This window comes from Saccopteryx leptura, chromosome 3 (assembly GCF_036850995.1).
Source record: "Saccopteryx leptura isolate mSacLep1 chromosome 3, mSacLep1_pri_phased_curated, whole genome shotgun sequence".
Lineage (NCBI taxonomy): Eukaryota > Metazoa > Chordata > Mammalia > Chiroptera > Emballonuridae > Saccopteryx > Saccopteryx leptura.
Window position 1 is genome coordinate 354,388,171 of NC_089505.1, and position 22,592 is coordinate 354,410,762.

A 22,592-nucleotide genomic window follows, 5' to 3' on the forward strand; every position below is an offset into this window, starting at 1 on the left:
CTGCAAAAAGAAAACAGAAAGAGTGGCAGTCTCTCCCTGGCCCCCCACACCCCCCCAGCCTCTCCTCTCAGCCCCTCGGTAGCAGCGGGGTACCTTGTGTGAGTAACCGGAGGTTTCTGACTTCCTCCCGCACCTTCAGCTGGAGCACCTGCTGCAAGATGTGCTGCCGGAGGTTTTCCTGGGCAATCCCCATCCGCTCGAGCTTCTTGTCCGTCAGTCTCAGCAAGGCGCGCCCTGCGGGTTCCATGAAACGAAAGGAAAAGCCCATAAACAAGGGCTGAAGGAGGATTTCCACCCTAGCCTTGGCTAATTCTGCTGTACCAGAGGTTTCCATCTAAACACTGATGCTTTAGAATACAGAAATCCCCCAGTATTCCAGCTGACAGGGATGGGTAATTGGGATGAAAAAATATCCATAAGTTAAAAAAAAAAAAAAGTCCAATTTTTATCTAATATTGGCAATCCCCAACTGACCCACACACATCAAGTTAAATAAAACAGTGACATTTTAACCTGGGTATTTGGGTCACAGATTGTAAGTTTCCATAGAAACAATGCTCTTAGTTGGGTGATGGGTTCTGAGGCTGGCCCACAGGAGTCCATGAAAACTCAGGTAAAGACGGGGCTGCTTTAACTGTGGTTAGAGAGAAACTCCAACGACGTGTAAGCCATGTTCCAATCACGTTTCTGTGACATTTGCACTTGAAGTTCCAGTTTTAATCTGCTGCACGGACTCCCCTGGGGCACCCCAGTGCTGGGCTGGGTTCCATCTCCAGCTGGTGGGAGCTAAAGCTTCATCCAGTCACTGGCCCCAGGCTAGGGTTCCAGCAGGGGTGACGGGAGAGGAGGAGGGTGAGTGTGAGCACCTACAGACCACACAACAAGGCGCGTCCGGTGTGCGTGCCTGCGGTGCGCAGACACCCCCGGAGACTGGACAGCCTGGCGAGGCTTCCTTTCAGTCCCTTTTCTTCCCTGGAAGGGCTGCATGCTTCTCTTGTTACTGTGGTTTCCACTGAATTCCCAAAGTCTCCCCTCTCTGTGCTCGCCTTGAAATAAGCATATTTCCACGGTGAGAGCTGAGTGCAAGAAATACTAAGAATGATGGTTGCTAAATGCCCACAGCACCACCCTGTGCCCTCGCCCCCCACATCCCTGGTCATCCCACTGCAGATCTTTTCTCGATTGATGAAGAACACGCAGAGGCAACTATGTGAGATCAATGGTCTAACAGCAAATACACTTCAGAAGATAAATGGTTGACCTCTTCAAAAAAGAAACCCAAAAGCCAGAAGGTGGGTTTAATGGGCATGCTGAGAATTTCACGGACAAATCCTGATTCATTATTTTCCTTCCGTGGTCTCTACAGTGCCACCCAGGTCTGTGATTCAAAAAAATTCTTTTCAATAATTAGATCATTTCCAGGAGCGAACATACCATTGATCTCCTACCCTACCCCCCCCGCCTGTTGACCATAAAATAAAAGTGTCCCAACAAGCTGCTTTTGCTGCAGGTGTCAGGAGAGCGCTAAGTAGTCAATCATCAATTGCATGCTTTTTTTTTTTGCAATTTATATTGTCCCTTTTTTGCTGCTTATCATAAAAACACAACTGTTAATTCAACGATTTGTTGAGCACTAACTATGTTGTGGTCTAAGTCAGGTTGCCTACGAAGGAAGGAATCAAAGAGGGGAAAGTCAACCCGATCTCAAAACAGCAGCACCAACTCAATTTCCTGAGACCCGAAACTGCTAGTCAGGGGACCGAGGCTGCTGGGCCCTTCAGAGACGCCCAGATGCCAGGAGATGAAAGAAGATTCGAGTCCTTCCCATGGATTGTACTCCGGGCCTTTTATTTCCTTTTCTTTCCAAGGGTCAATTGAGTGCCATGAAATTCCTGACACTATTCTGGGTGTGGGGGCATGGAAAGGGGACCCCTCCTGGAAGGGTGGAGCTATTCCAGTTTGGGTGGTTACAAAAGGCTGCTCAGAAGAGGGCACACTGGAATATCTAGAAGTGTCAAGGCCAGGGGTCCCCAAACTTTTTACACAGGGGGCCAGTTCACTGTCCCTCAGACCGTTGGAGAGCAGGACTATAAAAAAAATTAAAAACAAATCCCTATGCATACTGCACATATTTTAAAGTAAAAAAACAAAATGGGAACAAATACAATATTTAAAATAAAGAACAAGTAAATTTAAATCACCAAACTGACCAGTATTTCAATGGGAACTATGGGCCTGCTTTTGGCTAATGAGATGGTCAATGTGCTCCTCTCACTGACCACCAATGAAAGAGGTGCCCCTCCCAGGATAAATGGCCTCAGGGGGCCGCATGCAGTCCTTGGGCCGGGCCCTAGTTTGGGGACCCCTGGTCAAGGCAATCAGAGGAATGGCATGAAGGCTAGTGGCCCCAGGGCAGAGCAGGCAAGATAAGAGAATGACAGGAAATGAAGTTTGAAAGGTGCCAGGGGCCCAATCAGACAGGGCCTCCCACACAGAGGCAGCCTCAGGGGAAGCGTTCGGATTTTATTCTGAATGTGGAAAGGTTTGCGCAAGCGATGACTTGGGCATGATCCCAATGTACTGAAGTCTCTGTGGTCACTATGTGGAGGGTGGATTAGGGGTCGGGAGGCGGAGGGGCAATGAGAGGAGTCAGCATACTGCCCTGGTGGCCAAAACAGGAAGTGACGGTGCCTCGGGCACAGGTGGAGGGGAAGAAGTAGAGAGAAGTGGTAGAGTTCTGGATACATATTTTTTTTTCTGAAGCTGGAAACGGGGAGAGACAGTCAGACAGACTCCCACATGCGCCCGACCGAGATCCACCCAGCACGCCCACCAGGGACGATGCTCTGCCCCTCTGGGGCGTCGCTCTGCCGCAACCAGAGCCACTCTAGCGCCTGGGGCAGAGGCCAAGGAGCCATCCCCAGCGCCCAGGCCATCTTTGCTCCAATGGAGCCTCCACTGTGGGAGGGGAAGAGAGAGACAGAGAGGAAGGAGGGGGGGTGGAGAAGCAAATGGGCGCTTCTCCTGTGTGCCCTGGCCGGGAATCGAACCCGGGTCCCCCCGCACACCAGGTCGACGCTCTACTGCTGAGCCAACCGGCCAGGGCCAAGTTCTGGATACATTTTGAAGGACTTTGGGATGCCTAGAAGTGGGGTATGAAGAAGAACAGACAGCAGAAATGCCTCAGGCTTTCCACCTGCAGGGGGCACTGTTTTAGTAGCAGAAGTAGAGTCACCACCGCTCCAGGAAGAGGATGTTGGAGGGAGGAAATCACGTTGGTGCTACCACTATTTTTTTCTTTTGAGAGCACTTGGGATTTAGAGAAATAACGAAAAGGACAGCATTAAACAAAGGAGGACAATTACAATATCGTTTCTTTCACATCGTGCATTCATTCCTTCAACACTCTCCTCAAAGGCCGGACCTCTGAGTTGACCGGGGACTAAGGTGAGCATAGGCAGATCCTGGTGGGATTCAGAGAAGAGGACCCTCTCATGACCCAAACTCTGTATTGTAGCCCGGAGAGGTGTCTTCAGTGCTAAAAATATTTCCCAGGATGCCCTGTAGGAGATCAAGCCAGGGAATATTCTGTGAGGAGCTGGACCCAGCAGAGACATGGATCCACGGCTCGGCTAGCAATCTTGGAAAATTAGAATTTTGTTGTAATTGAAGCTTGAGTAGGTACATAAAAGCTTTATTGTGTGTGACCCACTATAATGACAGCTCCATTAGAATAAGTACTTTTCCTGTCAGGTTCCCTATTGTCACAGGTTCCCCCATTGTCATCTCTGTGCTGCCATATAGTGACGCTCAGGAAATATTTATTGAATGAATATACTTGGTGTTAAAATGAATGTGGTCTTCGCTGCTCACACACTGATCTCGAGGTCATTCAATTTCTGTCTTTTCTGATGGACGATACTTGGTTGGAAACTGACTCTCAGAACAATGAGAAATTGAATTCAGCAGAGGGAGGAGGCTGTGTTTTGTTGGTGGCAACCACAAGCACACAGGCCAAGGGAAAGAAAGGGAGAACGTGAGGCTAACTGAGCACTTCTTCCTGCGGGCTTACAGGACGACAGGGTCTTGTTCTGCCTCAGGAGAGGCCCCAAGTGAGACTACAAGCCCCGCTGGATCGATGGGCAGCAGGAACCGGTGACAGACAACCGACCCCGAGAGCGGTGTTCTCGCTTCCTACAGCTGCCAGGACGCGCTGCAAACATGGTGGCTTAACACAGAAGAAATGTATTCCATACAGTTCCGGAAGCCGGAGTCCAAGCCCAGTCCCACCGCACTGAGATCAAGGTGTCCACGGGGCCACGCTCCCTCTGGAGGTTGCAGGGAACACTACCTTCTGGAAACTTCCAGCTTTGGCTGGCTGCCACATTCCTTCGTGACCACACCGCTCTAATCTCTGCCTCTATCCTCACATCACTTTCTCTTGTAACTCCCCCTGCCTCCCTTATAAAGACATGTGATTTTATTTAGAGCGCACTTGAATAATCCAGGATAACCGCCTCATGTGAAGATCCTTAACTTAATGACAACGACAAAGGTCCCTGCTCCTTATAAGGTACATTTATAGGTTCCAGAGACGAGGACCTGGTCGCTCTAGGTGGCCATCATTCAGGCTACAAGCTGGAAGGAACCTCTGAGATTTCTGAGCATGGCGCGGGGTTCATGGTGTCCCCGCAGAGAACAGAGGTTCAGGGAAAGCGACTTGTCTAAAAATGACTCAGGGAAGGGGGGGACAGTTTAGATCTAGACATGTGTCTCCGACCTTCGGGCCCAATCTGGCATTTGGTCTCTAGTTCAGGTGACCCCCCCCCCCCCTGCCCCGTCCCAAACCATTCTTCTTCTTAGAAGACTATCACAGAAACCTTGTCACAGCTTTTCAAGATGAAAGATCACCTGCCATAAAGCACAGTCAGAAATGTCAGGGTCAGTGGGAGCACGTGCCTGCAGCCGTGCCCCATCGGGAAGTCTCGGTACCAGCGCCAGCGGTTGAAACCCCGCCTTTCCCAGGGAACAGGCTGTGTCACAGGGCCGCTCCTCTGCTCGGAATGGAGGTCACCGTACAGTTCCCCAAACAAATGGCCACTTGTTCTCCGGGTTAGCCCAGACCTGCTCTCAGGGAAAGGCCTGCAGCTCCCAACAGGTAGAAGTCCCTGGCTGTCGTCCAGCCCTGGCGCGGCCAGGGAAATGGCGTGACAGCGGCCGGGCACACAACCAGCGCTCTGCGGCCTGAACCTGTGTTGCTTCATCTCACCACTGTTTCAAAACGACAGCCTCTGAAACAAAGGAACAGAGAGTGAGGTGTCATCACAAAAGCGTGGGGTCAGGAGCTAAAAGGAAGGGCCGGAGACACAGGCCCCGAAGAGCACGTCTGAGCATGTCTCCTCATCTCCACAGTGGGGAGGAAGATGACACTATGTCAGAGGGTGACTGTGTGGATCAAATGACATAACACACACGCCCTTTGCAAACTGGAGTCCTCATGAGGATGCACTTTGAGTACACAGAACAGGTCTTTGGATGGCTGAGGATGCTCCCCTTCTTCTCTTCCTCCTCCTCCTCCTCCTCCTCCTCCTCCTCCTCCTCCTCCTCCTCCTCAACAATAATCATAATAGCAAACATTTATCAAGCAGTTACTATGTGGAAAACACTGCTTGCCTGAGAGCTTTACATGGGTTGCCTCATTTTCTATAGTTCTCGGAAGATACTATTATTAGCTATAGGCAATTAAGCGTTACCATAGCCAGTTAAAGGTCATAACTTAGGAAACTGCAGATAAGAGATACAAATCTACATGGAGGCCATGCGTTCATCCACCTCCCCAAACTGCTGCTCAGGAATTCTTCAAACAGACCTTCTGCACCCCAACCCACTTCTGCCCATTCTCACGCAGGGAGCCCCACCGGGGAGGGTGAGAGAGGACCGTTGGGGAAGGTCGTCGTTTCTGATGACTTAGAGGCAAGCAGTGCCAACACCGGCACAGCTTCAGGGCACACGGGGCTGCCACAGCCTCCAGGACAGGGCACCGCATGTGACAGGGCACCACTGAGGGGTCTCTGAGAGCAGCCCCGAAACCGAAGCATCCACTGCAAACTCCACAGCTCTACCCTGGGCTGCACATGCCACCCCACTAGGAAGTAGGAAGGAAAGGTACATCATTTCCCCGCCAGACAGACAAGTACACGCTTGTTCGAGAGCCCACAGGTGGGGCATCTAGGTTAGCTAGGATTGTCATTGGACAACAACAAAAAAATAAGAGTCAGGAAGGAGGGGGAAGTGCATTCGAGGCACAGGGAACAGAACAGGTGAAGATAGGGCTATGAAAACCAGATGAGACATACAGGAAACTCCAAGAAAGTTAATGGGGCTGAGTGTGAAATGTGAGGCGGGAGCATATAGTGTGGGGGCCTCACATGCCATTTCATGATGACACCTGACAGGTAAACCACTCTCACCCTTTTCCCCCCTCCCTGCCCAAAGGCATAGAGTTGATGGTCGCAGTGGTAAAACACTCCCATTTGTAGACTCGTATTGTGAATAACGCATTTTTGCCCATATCGCATCCCCGCCTGTTTCAGGTAAAAGACACTTTCTTCTGTCTTTTGGAAGCTGCTTCTTCTTACCTGATGGGCCTTTTAACTCCCCTCCCCCCAAAAGGAGAAAGAACCTAAAAATTTTTTTCCTGTTGTATTTTTTACTTCTAAAGTACTGGATAATTTTCTGGCTAAGTTTATTTTTTTGTTGGTGATTCCCTTCTGCCTCCTCCCGCAACGTAAGATCCACCAGAGCAGGCTCCACTGAAGTCCCTAAGCACCGAGCGGGGGCCTGACTCAATGCATGCACTAAGTAAATGGAGTGTTTCTAAATTAATGTTGGGCATGTGACCCAGACAGGGCAAATTAAACCCTTCACTAGAACAGCTATGGTTTCGCAGAGGGAAGTTGTCTTTCTCACTTAGATCATGTCTCAAGGGACAAACAACCTAAGCCTAGGCTAGCTGTCAGTGACTATCTCTGCCACCATATGGAGAGAATTTGCAAGTGAATTAAGACAACAGAGAGACAGAAAGAGAAAAGGGGGGGGGGGGTGAGAGAAGAGAGTCCAGGAAGGGGGAAAGAAAGATAAGATGACATTATTTAATTTCCTGACTAGAGCACTGCCTGAAGTTGGACACCCTTGGGCTTCTCATATATGCGAGTCAGCACTGGGGTGGGGGTGGGGGTGGGGGGGTAGTGAGTTGAGCTCATTTGTGGCCCTTGTGCCCAAGAGAATCTGACTCATAGGTCCAAGCTTATATGTAATTCCCCACTGACTTGCTGTACTGTCCCCCTTAGCCCTGTTTCAAGAAAGACTGTCCTGGTGTTGGTGACTACAGCTGATAGGAACCGATAGTACCATATTTCCTCATGTATAAGATGCACCTTTTTTTCAAAAAATTTGGGGTCTAAAAACCGGGTGTGTCTTATACAGTGGATGTAGTTTTTTTACTTGCGTTTCCTGCCTTTTTGACAGTAATGAGGAGTTGTATAAATTTTATGATAAATATAACTTGAGTTCAATAACTTTATGCAATACATTTTTTTTTCAAATTTTGAGCTCCCAAATTAGGTGCGTCTTATACATGGGGAATTACGGTAATTTGTTTTCACAATGTTAATCATTGGCAAATTTTGGTATTTTCAATACCATTCCTTAAAAATTATTTGGAATATACCTTAATTTCGATGGCATAATTCTGTAAGTTTGATGCACCTGGTCAACATCCTTATTTAAGTCCACCAGAGGTCACAAACTCCATCGTTGCCAAGACGACCTAGCTGTGTGAAGACCACCACTCTAAGCGCCAACTGGATTAGGTGGACCGCAGTGGACCAGACAGTTTTCTTCCCCTAAAATGAGCAATTCCCACCTATTTTTGCTACGCTAGAATACTGAAATATGCCACTTCTATTTTTAAGAACTAAAAATCCAGAAGTCTTATGAAATCTCCCAATTTAAAAGCTGTCCATTTTTTCCATCCTCGGAGAGCCAAACAAATCATGCATGTGGGTCATATTTGGCTCACAAGTTGTCACTTCCAACATCTGACATGTAACCCGCTTTCCACCATGTCCATGTCCATCCCACTTGCAATGGAAAGTGACTTGGGCAGTCTCGCCGTCAGGGTTTTGACTAATATTCGGGATGGACTTCAAGCTCTGAGATTCCATTTTGTATGGCCTATTCTAAATGATCAGCTAGTTGAAGACTAGCCTGAACTAGCCCTCTGTTTCTTACAACCGAGAGGTGCATTGCATATCCCTCCTCCTAACTTACCCCCAGACCAGGGCCTGACTTCCTCAAGGTGACCACGAGTCCCCAGTAGTGGCGCTCACAAGGACTCTGCGGCCAGCCAGCCCATTGCCTCATTTCCTGGAAGGAACCTACGTGAAATCTTCCAAGCCCAACACGTCTTCTCTCACCTCTACCTAGAGCACCGCCCACTCTTCACAGCCTGGGGGCCGAGGCCGGTTGGTTGCTCACGTGGCTCCATTTACAATGACTAGCAGTGAACTGAAGGCCCTCCTCCACGAGGAGGGGGAGAACGGTCAGTGGATAGTTGCCTGGAGGTTACTGTATGGAAACTGCATAGTGATGGCAACTGCATATTGATACTTTTTTAACCAAACTTAGGTAAACAGACTGTGTTTGACAATCTAGTTTTTTTGGTTGGCCCTATTCAGCTGATGCTAGCAGTAAGCTGAAATAATGCTAATTCCCACATGAAACAGAAATTCAGAAAGAAATTATATTACAGCGTGTTTCAAACAGAATGAGAATGTGGCCCTGTGTGATTTTTTTTTCTGCCCTTCAAGAAAGAATACACAGCTTCCCAAAACAGTAGCTTTGAGGTTAAACCCTTGTATGTCGTTGGTAGTACACAGAATTACCAGATCTTCTCCAAAAATTAATTAAAAAAACCCCTAAAACATTTTGTTTGGGGATTCTGTTTTAGTCCCTGGGAAGACTCAGTAATTACTTCCCTTGTACCTCAGAGTAGATTTTTCAAGCACGGAAGTCTAGTACTAACATAACACAGACCATAGCCGAAGATTTATGATATCATAAACAACCTTCAAGGTCTTTTCTGTTTTTGATAGGTAGGCCAAAACTCTTGCTATGCTGGCATTTCTCAGCATATTTATGCATTGTTTGGGGACTCTTTGTTAATCGAGTGTCACTAGACATCTTTTAAAATTAATTACCAAGAAGCATGCGAGTTGCCTATTGACAAGCCTCCTCCTCCCCCTCAATATTCTACTGATGGTCAGAACAGCCCACCACGTGCAGTGTCCCTATGCTTAGAGACAGGCACGGGCATGCTGGCTGCTATGCTTGAATCGTTTGAACTAGTGACCCACTGCCAAAGTATTATTTAAAAAGTTCCAGAGCTTCTTTGACTTTCTCTTCCGGATACCTAAGAATTGTTTCTCCTTAAACTTGTAAAAAACAACTTTATTAGTATTAGGGATCTATTTATTTATTTATTTTTATTTTAGTGAGAGGAGGGGAGGCAGAGACAGACTTCCACATGAGCATTGACTGGGATCTACCTGGCAAGCCCACTAGGGGACAATGCTCTGCCCATCTGTGGTATTGCTCTGTTGCTCAGCAACCAAGCTCTTCTTAGTGCCTGAGGCAGAGGCCAAGAAGCCATCCATAGCACCTAGAGCCAACTTGCTCTAATCAAGCCATGGCTGCAAGAGAGGAGGAGAAGAGAAAGAGAGAGAGAGAAGTGAGAGGGGAGGGGTGGAGAAGCAAATGGTCACTTCTCCTGTGTGCCTTGACCAGGAATCAAACCTGAGACTTCCACACACTGGGCCAATGCTCTACCACTGAGCCAACTGGTCAGGTATGGGATTTCTTTAATAGAAAAATTCACAAGTGAGGATTGTCCTAGCTCCAGATATATTCAGTAAAATAGATGAATACAATGTTCTTTCCTTTAGGGAGCTGAAGAAATTACCTGCAGATGTTAGAGCAACAAGCATGAAACAGCCCAAAAGCAATTCTAGGAAGTCCTCATTTAACATCATTGATAGGCTCTGTGACTTTAACTGAAACAATGTATAATTAAATCAATTTTACCACAGGCTAATTGATACACATAAGAGTTAAATTCCTATAGCATCTCATCAACGTTATAACAAAATGATGTAGAATGAAACAGTTAAAGGAGAACCCACTGTCTGTCATAAACCCAGTAGCAAAGACCTCGGGGGCCATGAGATCTATTAGGAAAACTTTGGAAAAAGGAAAGGTCTTAGGTTTGGAGTTGAAAGTCAGGGATGAATTAGCCAGTTATTTCCTGCCTGGTTACTGTGATGTTCACCTCACTAGGCTTTCTTCACCTGTAAATTGGGGATGATATGACATCCTCTCTCCCAAGCTGTGCTGATGAAGTTCCCTATGAAGAAAGCAGAATAGGAAGTATCAGTGCCACTTTTAAGAAACAGAGCTACAGAAAGGTTAAGAGGCCCACCCAAGATCTACGGTGAGTGGTGCAGCTGTGTCCAAAACTAGGATGGGGGCATGTGAGGATGGCATCCTGATGGGGCAGTGGGCACCCTTCCTGAGGAGCGAAGGGTAACGAGGACATGGAAATGCTATTTATTACATGCCAAACTTTGAAAGTCATCAACGTGATATGAAAGGAGGGTGGAACTTATCTGCTTAACTTTGTCCACTTTGACCCTATTGACATTTGGGTCTGGGTCACCGGGGTGGGAGGCTGTCCTGTTCATTGGAGAGTGTTTTGCAGCATCCCTGGCCTCTCCCTGCTCGATTCCAGTAGCCCCTGCTCCCGTTGCGTCTATCAAAACATCTCCAGATTTTTGCCAAATGTTCACTGAGGGCATAATTGCCCCTGGTTGAGAACAATTGGTATAGTTTACTTTCAACTGAGTCTCAAAATGCTAACCCAAGAGACAGACTCATCCTCCGTAAGGGAGGTTCATGGGACCCAGGTGGGTGAGGAGGAAAACCAACGCAAAACCTACCCTTGGCAAAGCACCTACTATGTGCCAGGCCCTTTCCCATCCATTGTCCCGTTCAACACACAAAGCAGTTCGGGAAGCTCTCCAATCTCCATCTTAAAGATGAGGACACTGACCTCCGGAGATGAAGAACCAAACAGCCAGTAGCAGGGCAGGAATTGGAAATCAGTTCTACAAGTGAAAGTGTCCGTGCATTTGGTCTTAAAATGTCTCAAAGCCCTTAGTACTTCAAGTGAGATTTAAGTGACATCAGGAATAAAAAAGTAGTGATAGTTAACTTATAAGTAAGAAGAATTTGAGGGAGCCAAGACCAGAAACATTGACTGGCAATATTTGCCATTTTTTCAATGCTAAAGAGACATTAAAAATGCGCGTTTACATAAATGTCCCCCTCTGTCCTTCAAAAGGGAGAAAAAATAAACTCATTGAGCTCGAAGTCCAAAATTTGACGTCACATCACTAAAAGTTATGCTGGGATAAGATAAACACCACAAACAAATTCTCCTCAGTGTTTCCTTTATCTAAGTCTCCCTAATGTTCCGCCTTCTAACGTCTTTCTCCTTGTCTGATGGGCCCCAGTGTTGGCTCAGATCTTACATTTTCAGCAAGTCATCCCTGAACCTATAGATCAAGGGTAAGTTTGTAGCAAGAAAGTCTATTTCCTTACTTGAATTAAAATAGGTTCTTAAAGTAAGATATACCTTTCATTTATATATTTCCAATACTCAGGATACTAATAAGCCAGTGAAATCATATCTGACAGTGTCAAACTAAGCTTTGTTAAGAGAAACCCAATTTAGAGAATGTGGCAGACCCCTAGGGGTAACAGTCCCATGTTTCATTTTCAGGTACATTTGAATTTCTAGGCTTTTCCATGTCTGCAGTGCCCATACCTTGACTTTGCAAAAAGACTTACAGGTTTGCAACAGCCATCTAGAAGTGCAGACTAGCAATGGTGCTGAGGACTGTAGAATTAGAGACGGCGATGGCTGACAGCTTTATTATAACACTGGAGGAGGAGGAGGGAGGAAGGAACAGCATCAGAGGAGAAGGGAGGGCGCTCATGCTGTGATGCGTGTTAGATCTCGTCAGAGGATTGCCAGCATGGGGCCGGGGGAGCTAGAAGACCAACAGCATGGACAGATGCCATTAGGATGAAGAAGAGCATGCCCACAGTCAGCTACTTGGGTGCAAATCACATCTCTGCTAATTATGTGTCATGATACCCTAAGCAAGGAACTTAACCTAATGCATTTACCCATCTTAGCAATGGGTGTGATAACTACCTCTGTCCCAGGAGTATTTGTGAAGGTTAAACGAGATGAAACATGAAAAGCACTTAGCACTCTCACTGGTATGTAAAAAATAAGCTTTCGATAGAAGTTAGCAACGAATGATAATGCTGAGTCCTACAACTGAAGACTTGCCCCTAGTCCGTCTGAGGTGCAATGTGGTACCTATGTTTCCACATGTGAGATGTATAGTATGTCTATTCTATATGGTTCAGACAATTTATGTTTACATACAACCAACGCCTATGGAGTACACTCCACTCTTATTCTCCACCTCTGTCTGATGGCTCAGGTCACTTAGCTGTCCTTAATGTTCCTTTTTATAATTCTACCATGAGAGGATGTGTAGCTCAGATATTTAAAGTCATCTCAAACTGAGATTTCTCTATGGAACTCTAAGTTGCAACAAGACATTTCAAGAATTGTTTGGGAAGAAAGTAAAGCAATGGCTGTTGGTTTTTCTCTAAGAACCACACACTAAGGACAGTGGTGTGGGACCAAATGTCACCACACGCAAGGGTTCTCCAACCCCCAGGTTTTCAAATTGTTCTAAAAACTTGTTCACTGTGGGCACAAATAAAGTTACACTATGATCAAACTCGACTCTTTCTATAATTGATCATAAATAATAATAATAAAATGGACCCAGAGAAATTTGGGAGAATAAAAGGAACAGAGAGGAAAAGATTGAGATTGTTTAGTATGATATTCTCTTTGGACTTAGATTTGGCTATAAAATACCTCAGTTCACTATTAGCTCATTCATTCTTGTGGCAATCATGTAATTAATAACTTATACAGTACTTTAATCATGCATTGCTCTCCGGAGAGCAGCCTGGACTTGGAGTAGACTGCTGGGGTTTGAAGTCGGTGCTTCCACGCACTAGTGCCATGAGCTCGAGGAGCTTATGTAAGGCTACCGAGTGGCAGCCTCCTCATCTGTCCCACAGTTGCGGTGATTTTAGTCACTTCTCTATGTGAGAGTTAAATTAGATAGTAAATTTGCAAGTGTCTAGCACAGTACTTGACTCAATACAGCTCTTTCAAATTAAACATAAAGGTTACAAAAAGGTCTGTCTGGTTTGGGCTTCTGTATATATGCTCAGTACACTAGAATACAGGCATGAATTTGTTCAGGTACCTGCCTCCCCTTCCCCATTTGGGGCTCTTTATGAAGAAACAGTGGGTTTCATTTAACTGCGGAACTGCAGTGCGTAGCCATTGGTAGACGTTTAGGAAAGTTTTGCTGAATGACTATATGACCCTGGAAGAAAGGGAGAGGAAATGATATCATCCCCATTTTAAAGGTAAGAAAATAGGCCCAGATAAGTGAAGGGACCTGCCCAATGTCACATGGCTGGCAAATGGCAGAGCAAAGACTAGAACCTGGACATTTGATTCATGCTGTCTCTGTAGGAAGGTTATGCATATATTAGTGCAGCACTCAATAAACAATCAGTCAATAAACTTCCAATGCCAGCTATTAGGCGAGATGGTAGGTGTAAGCAGTGAACACAGTCCATCCATAGGGTCTGTGCTTAGAGCTGCAACGTAGTGAGGGAATTATGCATTAAAAAAATACCCAAATAAATAACTTCAATAAAGGAAAAGAACAAAATGCTTTTCCTGAGAAAAACAGGGAAACCCCAAGTTAGATCAAGATACAGAGAGAACATGCGGAGGACCCGGGATCGATTCCCGGCCAGGGCACACAGGAGAAGCGCCCATTTGCTTCTCCACCCCTCCGCCGCGCTTTCCTCTCTGTCTCTCTCTTCCCCTCCCGCAGCCGAGGCTCCATTGGAGCAAAGATGGCCCGGGCGCTGGGGATGGCTCTGTGGCCTCTGCCTCAGGAGCTAGAGTGGCTCTGGTCGCAACATGGCGACGCCCAGGATGGGCAGAGCATCGCCCCCTGGTGGGCAGAGCCTCGCCCCATGGAGGGCGTGCCGGGTGGATCCCGGTCGGGCGCATGCGGGAGTCTGTCTGACTGTCTCTCCCTGTTTCCAGCTTCAGAAAAATGAAAAAAAGAAAAAAAAAAAAAAAAAAAAGATACAGAGAGAACACATTGGAAGAAGCCATTAGGCTAAGTTCTGAAAGTCGAGAAAGACAGGTAAAGAGGGGGATGAGTGAGTTTTGAGGAAGAACACATAGACACAAATGATCTGTGTAGAAGAGTGCTTTCAGGGAAAGCAAGAAGACCAGGAAGGTGGTCCTGTGGGCAGGGTGGAGGCCAGCGGCCTATGGTGGGGACAAAGGAACAGACAGCGGCAAGAACACTTCTGGTCTTGGAGGCAAATCAAGGATCTTGTTTTTCACTCCAAATGGGACATGAGGCAATATCTATCTATCTATCTATCTATCTATCTATCTATCTATCTATCTATCTGTCTATCTATTGTCTATCATCTATCTATATTTAATTTTAGTGAGAGGAGGGGAGGCAGAAACAGACTCCCACATGTACCCCAACTGGGATCCAACTGGCAAGCCCACTAGGGGGCGATGCTCTGCCCATCTGGGGCCCTTGCTCCATTGCAACCAGAGCCATTTTTTAGCACCTGAGGTGGAGGCCATGGAGCCATCCTCAACATCCAGGGCCCACTCACTTTACTTGAGCCAGGACTGCAGGAGGGGAAAAGAGAGAGAGAGAAAGAGAGAGAGAGAGAGAGAGAGAGAAGTGAGAGGGGGAGGGGTGGAGAAGCGATGGGTGCTTCTCCTGTGTACTCTGGCTAGAAATTGAACCTGGGACATCCACATGCTGGGCCGATGCTCTACCACTGAGCCAACTGGTGAGGGTGGCAATTTATATTCTAAAATCCTCTCTCTCTCTAGCTGCCTGTACTAACTCATCTCAGCTGAGGGTCTAGGCATGGCAGCTGTGAGACTAGTTAGGAGGCTGGCACTCTCGCTGATCCCACAGAGGGTGGCTTCTACTAGGAAGGCAGTGGTGGGCAGATGTGTAGAGAGGAAGTACTGCGCATGGAGAGTCAGAAGGATTGGTGACAGATTAGGTATCTAAGGCATGAAAGAAGGGCATCTCAAGGAAGTTCCCTGTGTTTCTGGTTTGGGCAATAAAAATAAAAGAATCTGCAGCTGCTGACATGGGTAATACTGAGTTAGCAAATTTTACGGAGAAGGGGCCAACAGGGGCATTAATGAGTGACTGGAAACACTGAAAGGAGTCTGGGAGAATGAAGTGTCAGAAGGAGTGTGGGTCAAGAAAGAGAAGTAGCCTGACCAGGCGGTGGCGCAGTGGATAGAGCATCGGACTGGGATGTGGAAGACCCAGGTTCGAGATCCCGAGGTCACAAGCTTGAGCGTGGGTTCATCTGGTTTGAGCAAAGCTCACCAGCTTGAGCCCAAGGTTGCTGGCTCGAGCAAGGGGTTACTCGGTCTGCTGTAGCTCCCCGGTCAAGACACATATGAGAAATCAATCAATGAACAACTAAGGTGCTGCAATGAAGAATTGATGTTTCTCATCTCTCTCCTTTCCTGTCTGTCTGTCCCTATCTATCCCTCTCTCTGACTGTCTCTGCCACACACACCAAAAAAAAAAAAAAAAAAAAAAGAAAGAAAGAAAGAAAGAGAAGTGTCCATTTGTGCTACATGCTGAGAAGCCTAGCAAACAGTAGTCCCTAGAACACACCTTGCAGTGTAAGGCCCCTGAGGTGTAAAAACCTTGAGTGTTCCAAGCGTGAAGCGTGAAGAGTCTAGCCCTTCAGGTCACTCGATCACAGAACTTTCCTCCCGGATTAGATTGATCCAACAGACAAAGGTAAATGGACCCATGAACCTCTGACACCATCATCATTATCAATGACAAAAACATCAATAATTTATTGGGAATTACAAAGAGCTAGGAGTAACTGTGAACAGTTTCTTGTTCTTTATTCTTTGGGACAGCCCTCTGAACAGGTTCAATTTTATATTAGTTTCTAAAAAGAAGAAAACAAGGCTTGAGAACTTGAATGACTATGATCACATAGACAGCAAGAGACAGTAGAATTCTGAATTATTATTTTGCAATTACAAAATTCATCTCCTCTATTCATTGTCTGCCTGTGTCTTCTCTGCATCTGAACAGAACTCTTTAAAAAAAAAAATTTCTACCCCTCATTAGAGTACTGGCCACATAGTACCATCAATAAATTATGGAAGGGTGGGAGAGAGGGAAAAAATAGAAGGAGAAAGACCAGGGCAAACTAGAGATCAGGTAACTTAGACCACATGAATGTTCACAGATAATCAGTTCTACTGACTGCTGAGGACTTTGTGCTGTGCCACTTAGATCTTCCTTAAGGACTAAAGAACTTTCTACATGCTGTGAGTGAGCCTTGTCGCTCACCGCTCTTAGCTACTGACCCTTCTTTTCATCAGAGCTGAAAAGAGTCTCCTTGTCCAAGGTCACGCCCCTCTTCCTGAGAACAGCGTGTGTCCAATGACTGGTGGACAAGGTGGGGAGGAGAAGGTATAATGATCCAGCCCTCCAGGACCCCTGGCCCCGCGTGGGACAGCTCCACAGGTCAATCTCAGCTCCAGAACCACAGCCCGACATTTCTTCCTGCCCAGTCCTGTTTCTTTCATCCCCTCCATAGTTGTTGGACCTGAGGGCACCACCCAATAAATGCCCCGTTCTCAGATCTCCTCTGAGCCCACTTTCTGGGGAACCCAAAACTCTGATATGGATTCACTGGACAAAGGGGACCCAATTGATTCTCTGGCATAACCCTACGCTTTGCCTGTAATGATTTGGAAACATCCCAGGTGGCTTCCCTGTGTCACCCAGCATTCCTCTAGGTCACCTACCTTCATAGATGTGTGTGCAGGGAATGAAAATGAATTTTAATAATGACCGCCGCAATACATAATTATAGTAAGATAATTCTGTTGCTAAAAATTTTGAGTGCATATCATTTATTGATTTTGTAACTGTGCCTCATTTCCATAAAACAGTATGTGATCACAGTACACTGTATTTGAGCACTATATAATTTACAAATACAGATATGTGCATACATGTGTATTTTCATACACGTGCGAACACCTATGTATCACCTTTCTTACTGAGGGCTAGCTCTATGCCAGGCACTATGATAAATGCCTGGCACAAATTAACTCATTGCATTCTCACAGACAGGTACAATTACTTACATTTGCTTCCTGACAAAGACTTCCCAGCTTCAAGAGCTGATGCCTTCGCTCAAATCCAGGACCACCAGACTTCAAAACCTGTATTTTTAATCACTATACCACATAAATATTAATTTGAGCAAAGTTCTTTAAAAAAAAAAAACACCTATGAATTTTGACAAAAACCAAATGAGACTCACGGATCCCTTATTTTATTTTATTTATTTATTTTGGTATTTTTCTGAAACTGGAAACGGGGAGAGACAGTCAGACAGACTCCTGCACGCGCCCGACAGGGATCCACCCGGCACACCCACCAGGGGTGACGCTCTGCCCACCAGGGGGCGATGCTCTGCCCCTCCGGGGCGTCGCTCTGCCGCGACCAGAGCTACTCTAGCGCCTGGGGCAGAGGCCGAAGAGCCATCCCCAGCGCCCGGGCCATCTTTGCTCCAATGGAGCCTTGGCTGCGGGAGGGGAAGAGAGAGACAGAGAGGAAGGAGGGGAGAGGGGTGGAGAAGCAAATGGGCGCTTCTCCTGTGTGCCCTGGCCGGGAATTGAACCCGGGTCCCCCGCACGCCAGGCTGACGCTCTACCACTGAGCCAACTGGCCAGGGCGGATCCTTTATTTTATAAACTCAGGTTTTGTATGACGGGCTTCTTAAATCAGGAGGCACCTGGAAATACAAGTGGGTCGTGGCCACAAACAGCAACGCTTTAGGGAAATAGATAACGCTGTCCTTTGCCTCTTGTAACAGTGCCGTGTTCTCAACAAGTGAAGTGAGCTTGCCTTTACCATCGAAACGCGCTCCCTTCCACGCTGAGGAGTGGGACATGCAGCACCAATCTGTGAACCAGTAAACACCCCACCGCACCATGACTGTGAGAACACACACCCTCCAAAGCCGGGCCAGCCTCTGTCAGGGGAAGGGCTGCTTCCAATGAATACCGATTAGCCGCTAAAAACCGAATGGAGGCCAAAAAAAACATTTCCTAACTGATAAATGTATTGCTATCATAACATCAACAGCTTGAGTTCAATGAAAACTATATTGGTTAAATGAAGTCTTCTACATAAATATGTCAAATGTTACAAGTTCACTATTACCGTGAGGGATAGCTTCAAAATGTGCCTACACTGAAGAATTAGATGACAGCATCCTTAGAAATGACTGTATGAAATTGGTAGGTCTCAACTCATCAATCTCTACGTGGACATGAAATGTCCATCACTCTGGGGTGCCCTCCCAACGCCACATCACCCCTGTCCAAGCCGTCCACACTGTTTTTGCATCTTCTTTCTACTAAAAGGAACGTAAGTATTTGTACTAAATATTCCTTGAGCTCTTCCTTAATCACAGAGTGATTGGGAAATGGGACGGAGATGAAAATTTGAATTCATAACATTTCTTTCAGACTTTCTTTGATAATAAAGCCATAGTGTTTCAGGTTTCTTTTTCTGCCCTAGGCCCTGTATATTTTCTGGATCGGATTATTATAGCTTTGGGCTTTACCTGAAATAACAAAATATTAAAAACTCATAAGGACATAGAAGTCAGACTCTATGATAATTTGCCTTTTAAGTGAGCTAAGCCATGAGGTTCATTGCTGGGGTCACACACGCACAAGCACAAACATAAAACATCTGAAGATATTGGGATGGCTCAGTTATCTACTAAATGCACTTCTACCTTTAACCTTGAAATTTCATTTCCAGAATGCCCTTCCGTTACTTACAAATGTATCCACAATCCAACTTTTAAGAAGAAAGTAAGCTTTTCTTGAGTGTGAATTACAATTCGTGCATTTGTTCCCTACAAATTATGTTTTAAGCTCAATATTCTGATTTATGGAGCTCCATTTCCTTGTCTTCCCATAAGAAAAAGGAACATGTTTCCGAGATTAGATTCTAAACAACCCACTGCATATGATTATTAAAACCTCTGCAACGCAGGGAAGTCTGAAGAAGAAAATCGTATGCCCACAAAAAGAAATAATTCAGTACTACAAAATCATTGAAATTAGAGATGGAAAGGGGCTTATTAGGTCATCTATCAAAAATAAATGTACACGCATTTGACACCCAGATTTAATATGCTAGAGATACTGGGTCACCCGAGGTGCCTATAATCTTTTGATAAAGTGGAGAAACGAAAAAAGAACACTTAGGAGCAGAGCGCTTAATCAAAGGCAAGTCCTCACAGATCAAAATATCAGCGAAAAATATGTGGGATGCAGGGGAGAGGCGAATGAAGAAATGAAACTGAAACACCACGGAGAGAAAACTTACTCGAGAAGTTCTCTAGATAGGGAGGAAGTCAGGTATGATATCCATGAGAGTCACGGTGACAAGTTTTTGGGGTGGGAGAGCGGGTTCCAGGGAACCTGTCACAGCCAGAGAAGCCAGAGGGGGTCAAAGGCTGAAGGGTGTTATTGTATGTCAAACCCCAACCTTTCATCCATGGAATGCAAAGACCCGAGAAATCTGCGCGGCCACGAAGAGAAGTAAACATTCTTCCCAATGTGTGTGTCGGGGAGCGAGGAGGTATGGGTGTAGGGCCTCTGGGCTGATAACGATACAGGAACAGATGCTGGGATTTACCCAGTCAGCAGAATTACCCCAAAATCTTGACATATCTTCACATTTCACCGTGTGACCTTTGATACCACAAATCCTTGGTAAAGGCATAATCTGGTTGATCTTTTATTGTATTTCTTTATTGAAAAAAATATCTGACACTAGTAACTAGTTCCTACAAGCCACTTAGGAAAGAGGAGCCTGCCAGGAAACACAGTGAAATTGGGTAAAAAGAAGTGGCTGGTGCGTAATCTCTAAAATGTATCAAAACCCATCCGGAGTCCACCCCCGCACCGTGCGCCAGGAGCCAGATACAAAGCTCCTCTCCTGATTTATGGCATCTCTCCACACAAACACGGGGGCAGGCCTCTGCCTGGGGAAGGGGATGCCGCGTCTCCAGGCCCGCCTGGCAATTCCATCAGCACCACTCTGACAATTCGAGGGGATCTGTTCACTTCAGCCAGGACGCTGTTGCAACCGGGGATAATGAGAACAAAGGTGAAGAGATAAAACGGGTCCTAAACTATTGAGCAAACTGGGCTATAATTTGCTGTGGAAATAAGGAAAAAGGTCTGCTATACTTTTATAAATGTTACATGTACTGTATAAACTTTGTGTGTGTTTTTTATTTGTTTTTTTTGGTTGTTTTTTTTTTTTTTGGTTTTTTTTTTTACAGAGACAGAGAGAGAGTCAGAAAGAGGGATAGATAGAGACAGACAGACAGGAACAGAGAGAGATGAGAAGCATCAATCATCAGTTTTTCGTTGTGACACCTTAGTTGTTCATTGATTGCTTTCTCATATGTGCCTTGACCGCGGGCCTTCAGCAGATGGAGTAACCCCTTGCTCGAGCCAGCGACCTTGGGTCCAAGCTGGTGAGCTTTGCTCAAACCAGATGAGCCTGTGCTCAAGCTGGTGACCTTGGGATCTCAAACCTGGGTCTTCCACATCCCAGTCTGACGCTCTATCCACTGCACCACCGCCCGGTCAGGCTGTGTGCTTTTTTTAAATTGAGACAATATAACAGAATGGTTAAGAGTAGGATATTAGGATATTTTTTTTCCTCACCATCTATATATATATCAAAACCGCATCATAGACCTTCAATATATACAATTTTTATTTGCCAATTGTATTTTAATATAAAAGAGGAAAAAAAAAGTAGGGGTTTTAGAGTCAGATTGCCTAGGTTTAAATTCTAGCTGTTTCACTTATTTGCTTAGTAAATTTGAACAGTATTTTAAGTTCCTGTCTCCTCAGTGTCTACCTGTGTTAAGAAAAAGAACAATAATAGTACTATTTATATAATAAGGTTGTCATGAGGAAGGCTACTGACTGTACACAGGTCAACTCTAGAGACTGACAGCTGACAGGCTTACCACTATGTATATGATACAATAAAGTGCACCACGAGAAACAAATCAGGAGGAGAAGTGCTGGCAAGAGAGAGGAACAAGAGCGCATCCTCTTAAAGGAAGAACTCGTAACTCGGAACTCAGTGACTGATGACCACAATGTGGCCATGTCTCTGGAACTTAGACAGGATGCTGCATTCGGTCTTCTGCAACATGACAGGCTGGGTGTGCTGTGTTTCATTTCTGTGACTGATCAAGTTTTGGTATCAATGCAACTTGGTGTTCTCTGATCTTCTTGGATCTGTGGTTTGGTGCCTGCCCTAATTTTGGAAAAGTCCTGGCCTTCCAAAGAAAGTTCAAATATTCTCTTAGCCGTATTTTCTGTTTCTTTTCCTTCTGGGATTCCATCTGATACCGAAGATGGCTGAGGTATTTGCAGTCTTTCTTGATTTAGGAGTCCCTTAATAGTTAGCCTGGAAATACAGTAATTTTTAACCTGATGGTTTTTTTGTTGCCATTTGAAGTTTCTGTCATTCAAATATGTTCATAGCGGTGTGCATACACACTTTTAACGTTCAAAAGAATTACCAGGGACGTTTGGTATGTACGCAGAATTCAGTAACAGGAATTCTGATTTGGTGGATTTGGGATGAGGTTGGGATGATGTATTCTTACCTGAGTGAGGCTGAGGCAGGTGCTATGGTGATTGTATTTAAAGAAATATCAGCTCAACAAATGCCTTACTGTTTTCTACTTGTGGCACTCCAATAAATTCTGTAAGATTAATGGCTTCTGCCTGAACCCATACTTTCTTTCTTTTATCTTAAAATTGTCTTATTTCAGGTCAAGAATAAACTGTTCTTATAATGGCTAAAATTAAACACTGACAATACCAAGTATTGACAAGGATGTGTAAGAATGTGAATTATCATGAACAAGTGTGTAAGCTGGAACAATCACTTTTGAAAACTTTGCAGTATCTATTAAGCTAAATATACAGAGGGCTCAGCAATTTCATTCCTGATTATGGAAATGAGTGCTTCTTTCCACCAAAAGACATGTATAAGAACGTGCTTAGCAGCGTTATTCAAACCAGCCCCAAACTGGAAATCATTCAATGTGCTTCAGCAATGGAATGTTACAGTTAAGGATATATTAACCCAATGAAATATTATTTAACAATGAATAACCAC

General features: G+C 45.6%; 1 protein-coding gene across 5 annotated transcripts in view; it reads right to left on the minus strand.

The window, feature by feature from the left end:
• Positions 1 to 22,592, minus strand: part of SAMD12 (sterile alpha motif domain containing 12) — a 406,813-nt gene that overhangs the window by 169,574 nt on the left and 214,647 nt on the right. For all 5 annotated transcript variants that reach the window (XM_066379393.1, XM_066379391.1, XM_066379392.1 and 2 more), the window contains one exon: positions 94 to 234. In XM_066379393.1, the coding sequence (XP_066235490.1) occupies positions 94 to 234 (141 nt within the window). The remainder of the gene's footprint in view (positions 1 to 93; positions 235 to 22,592) is intronic.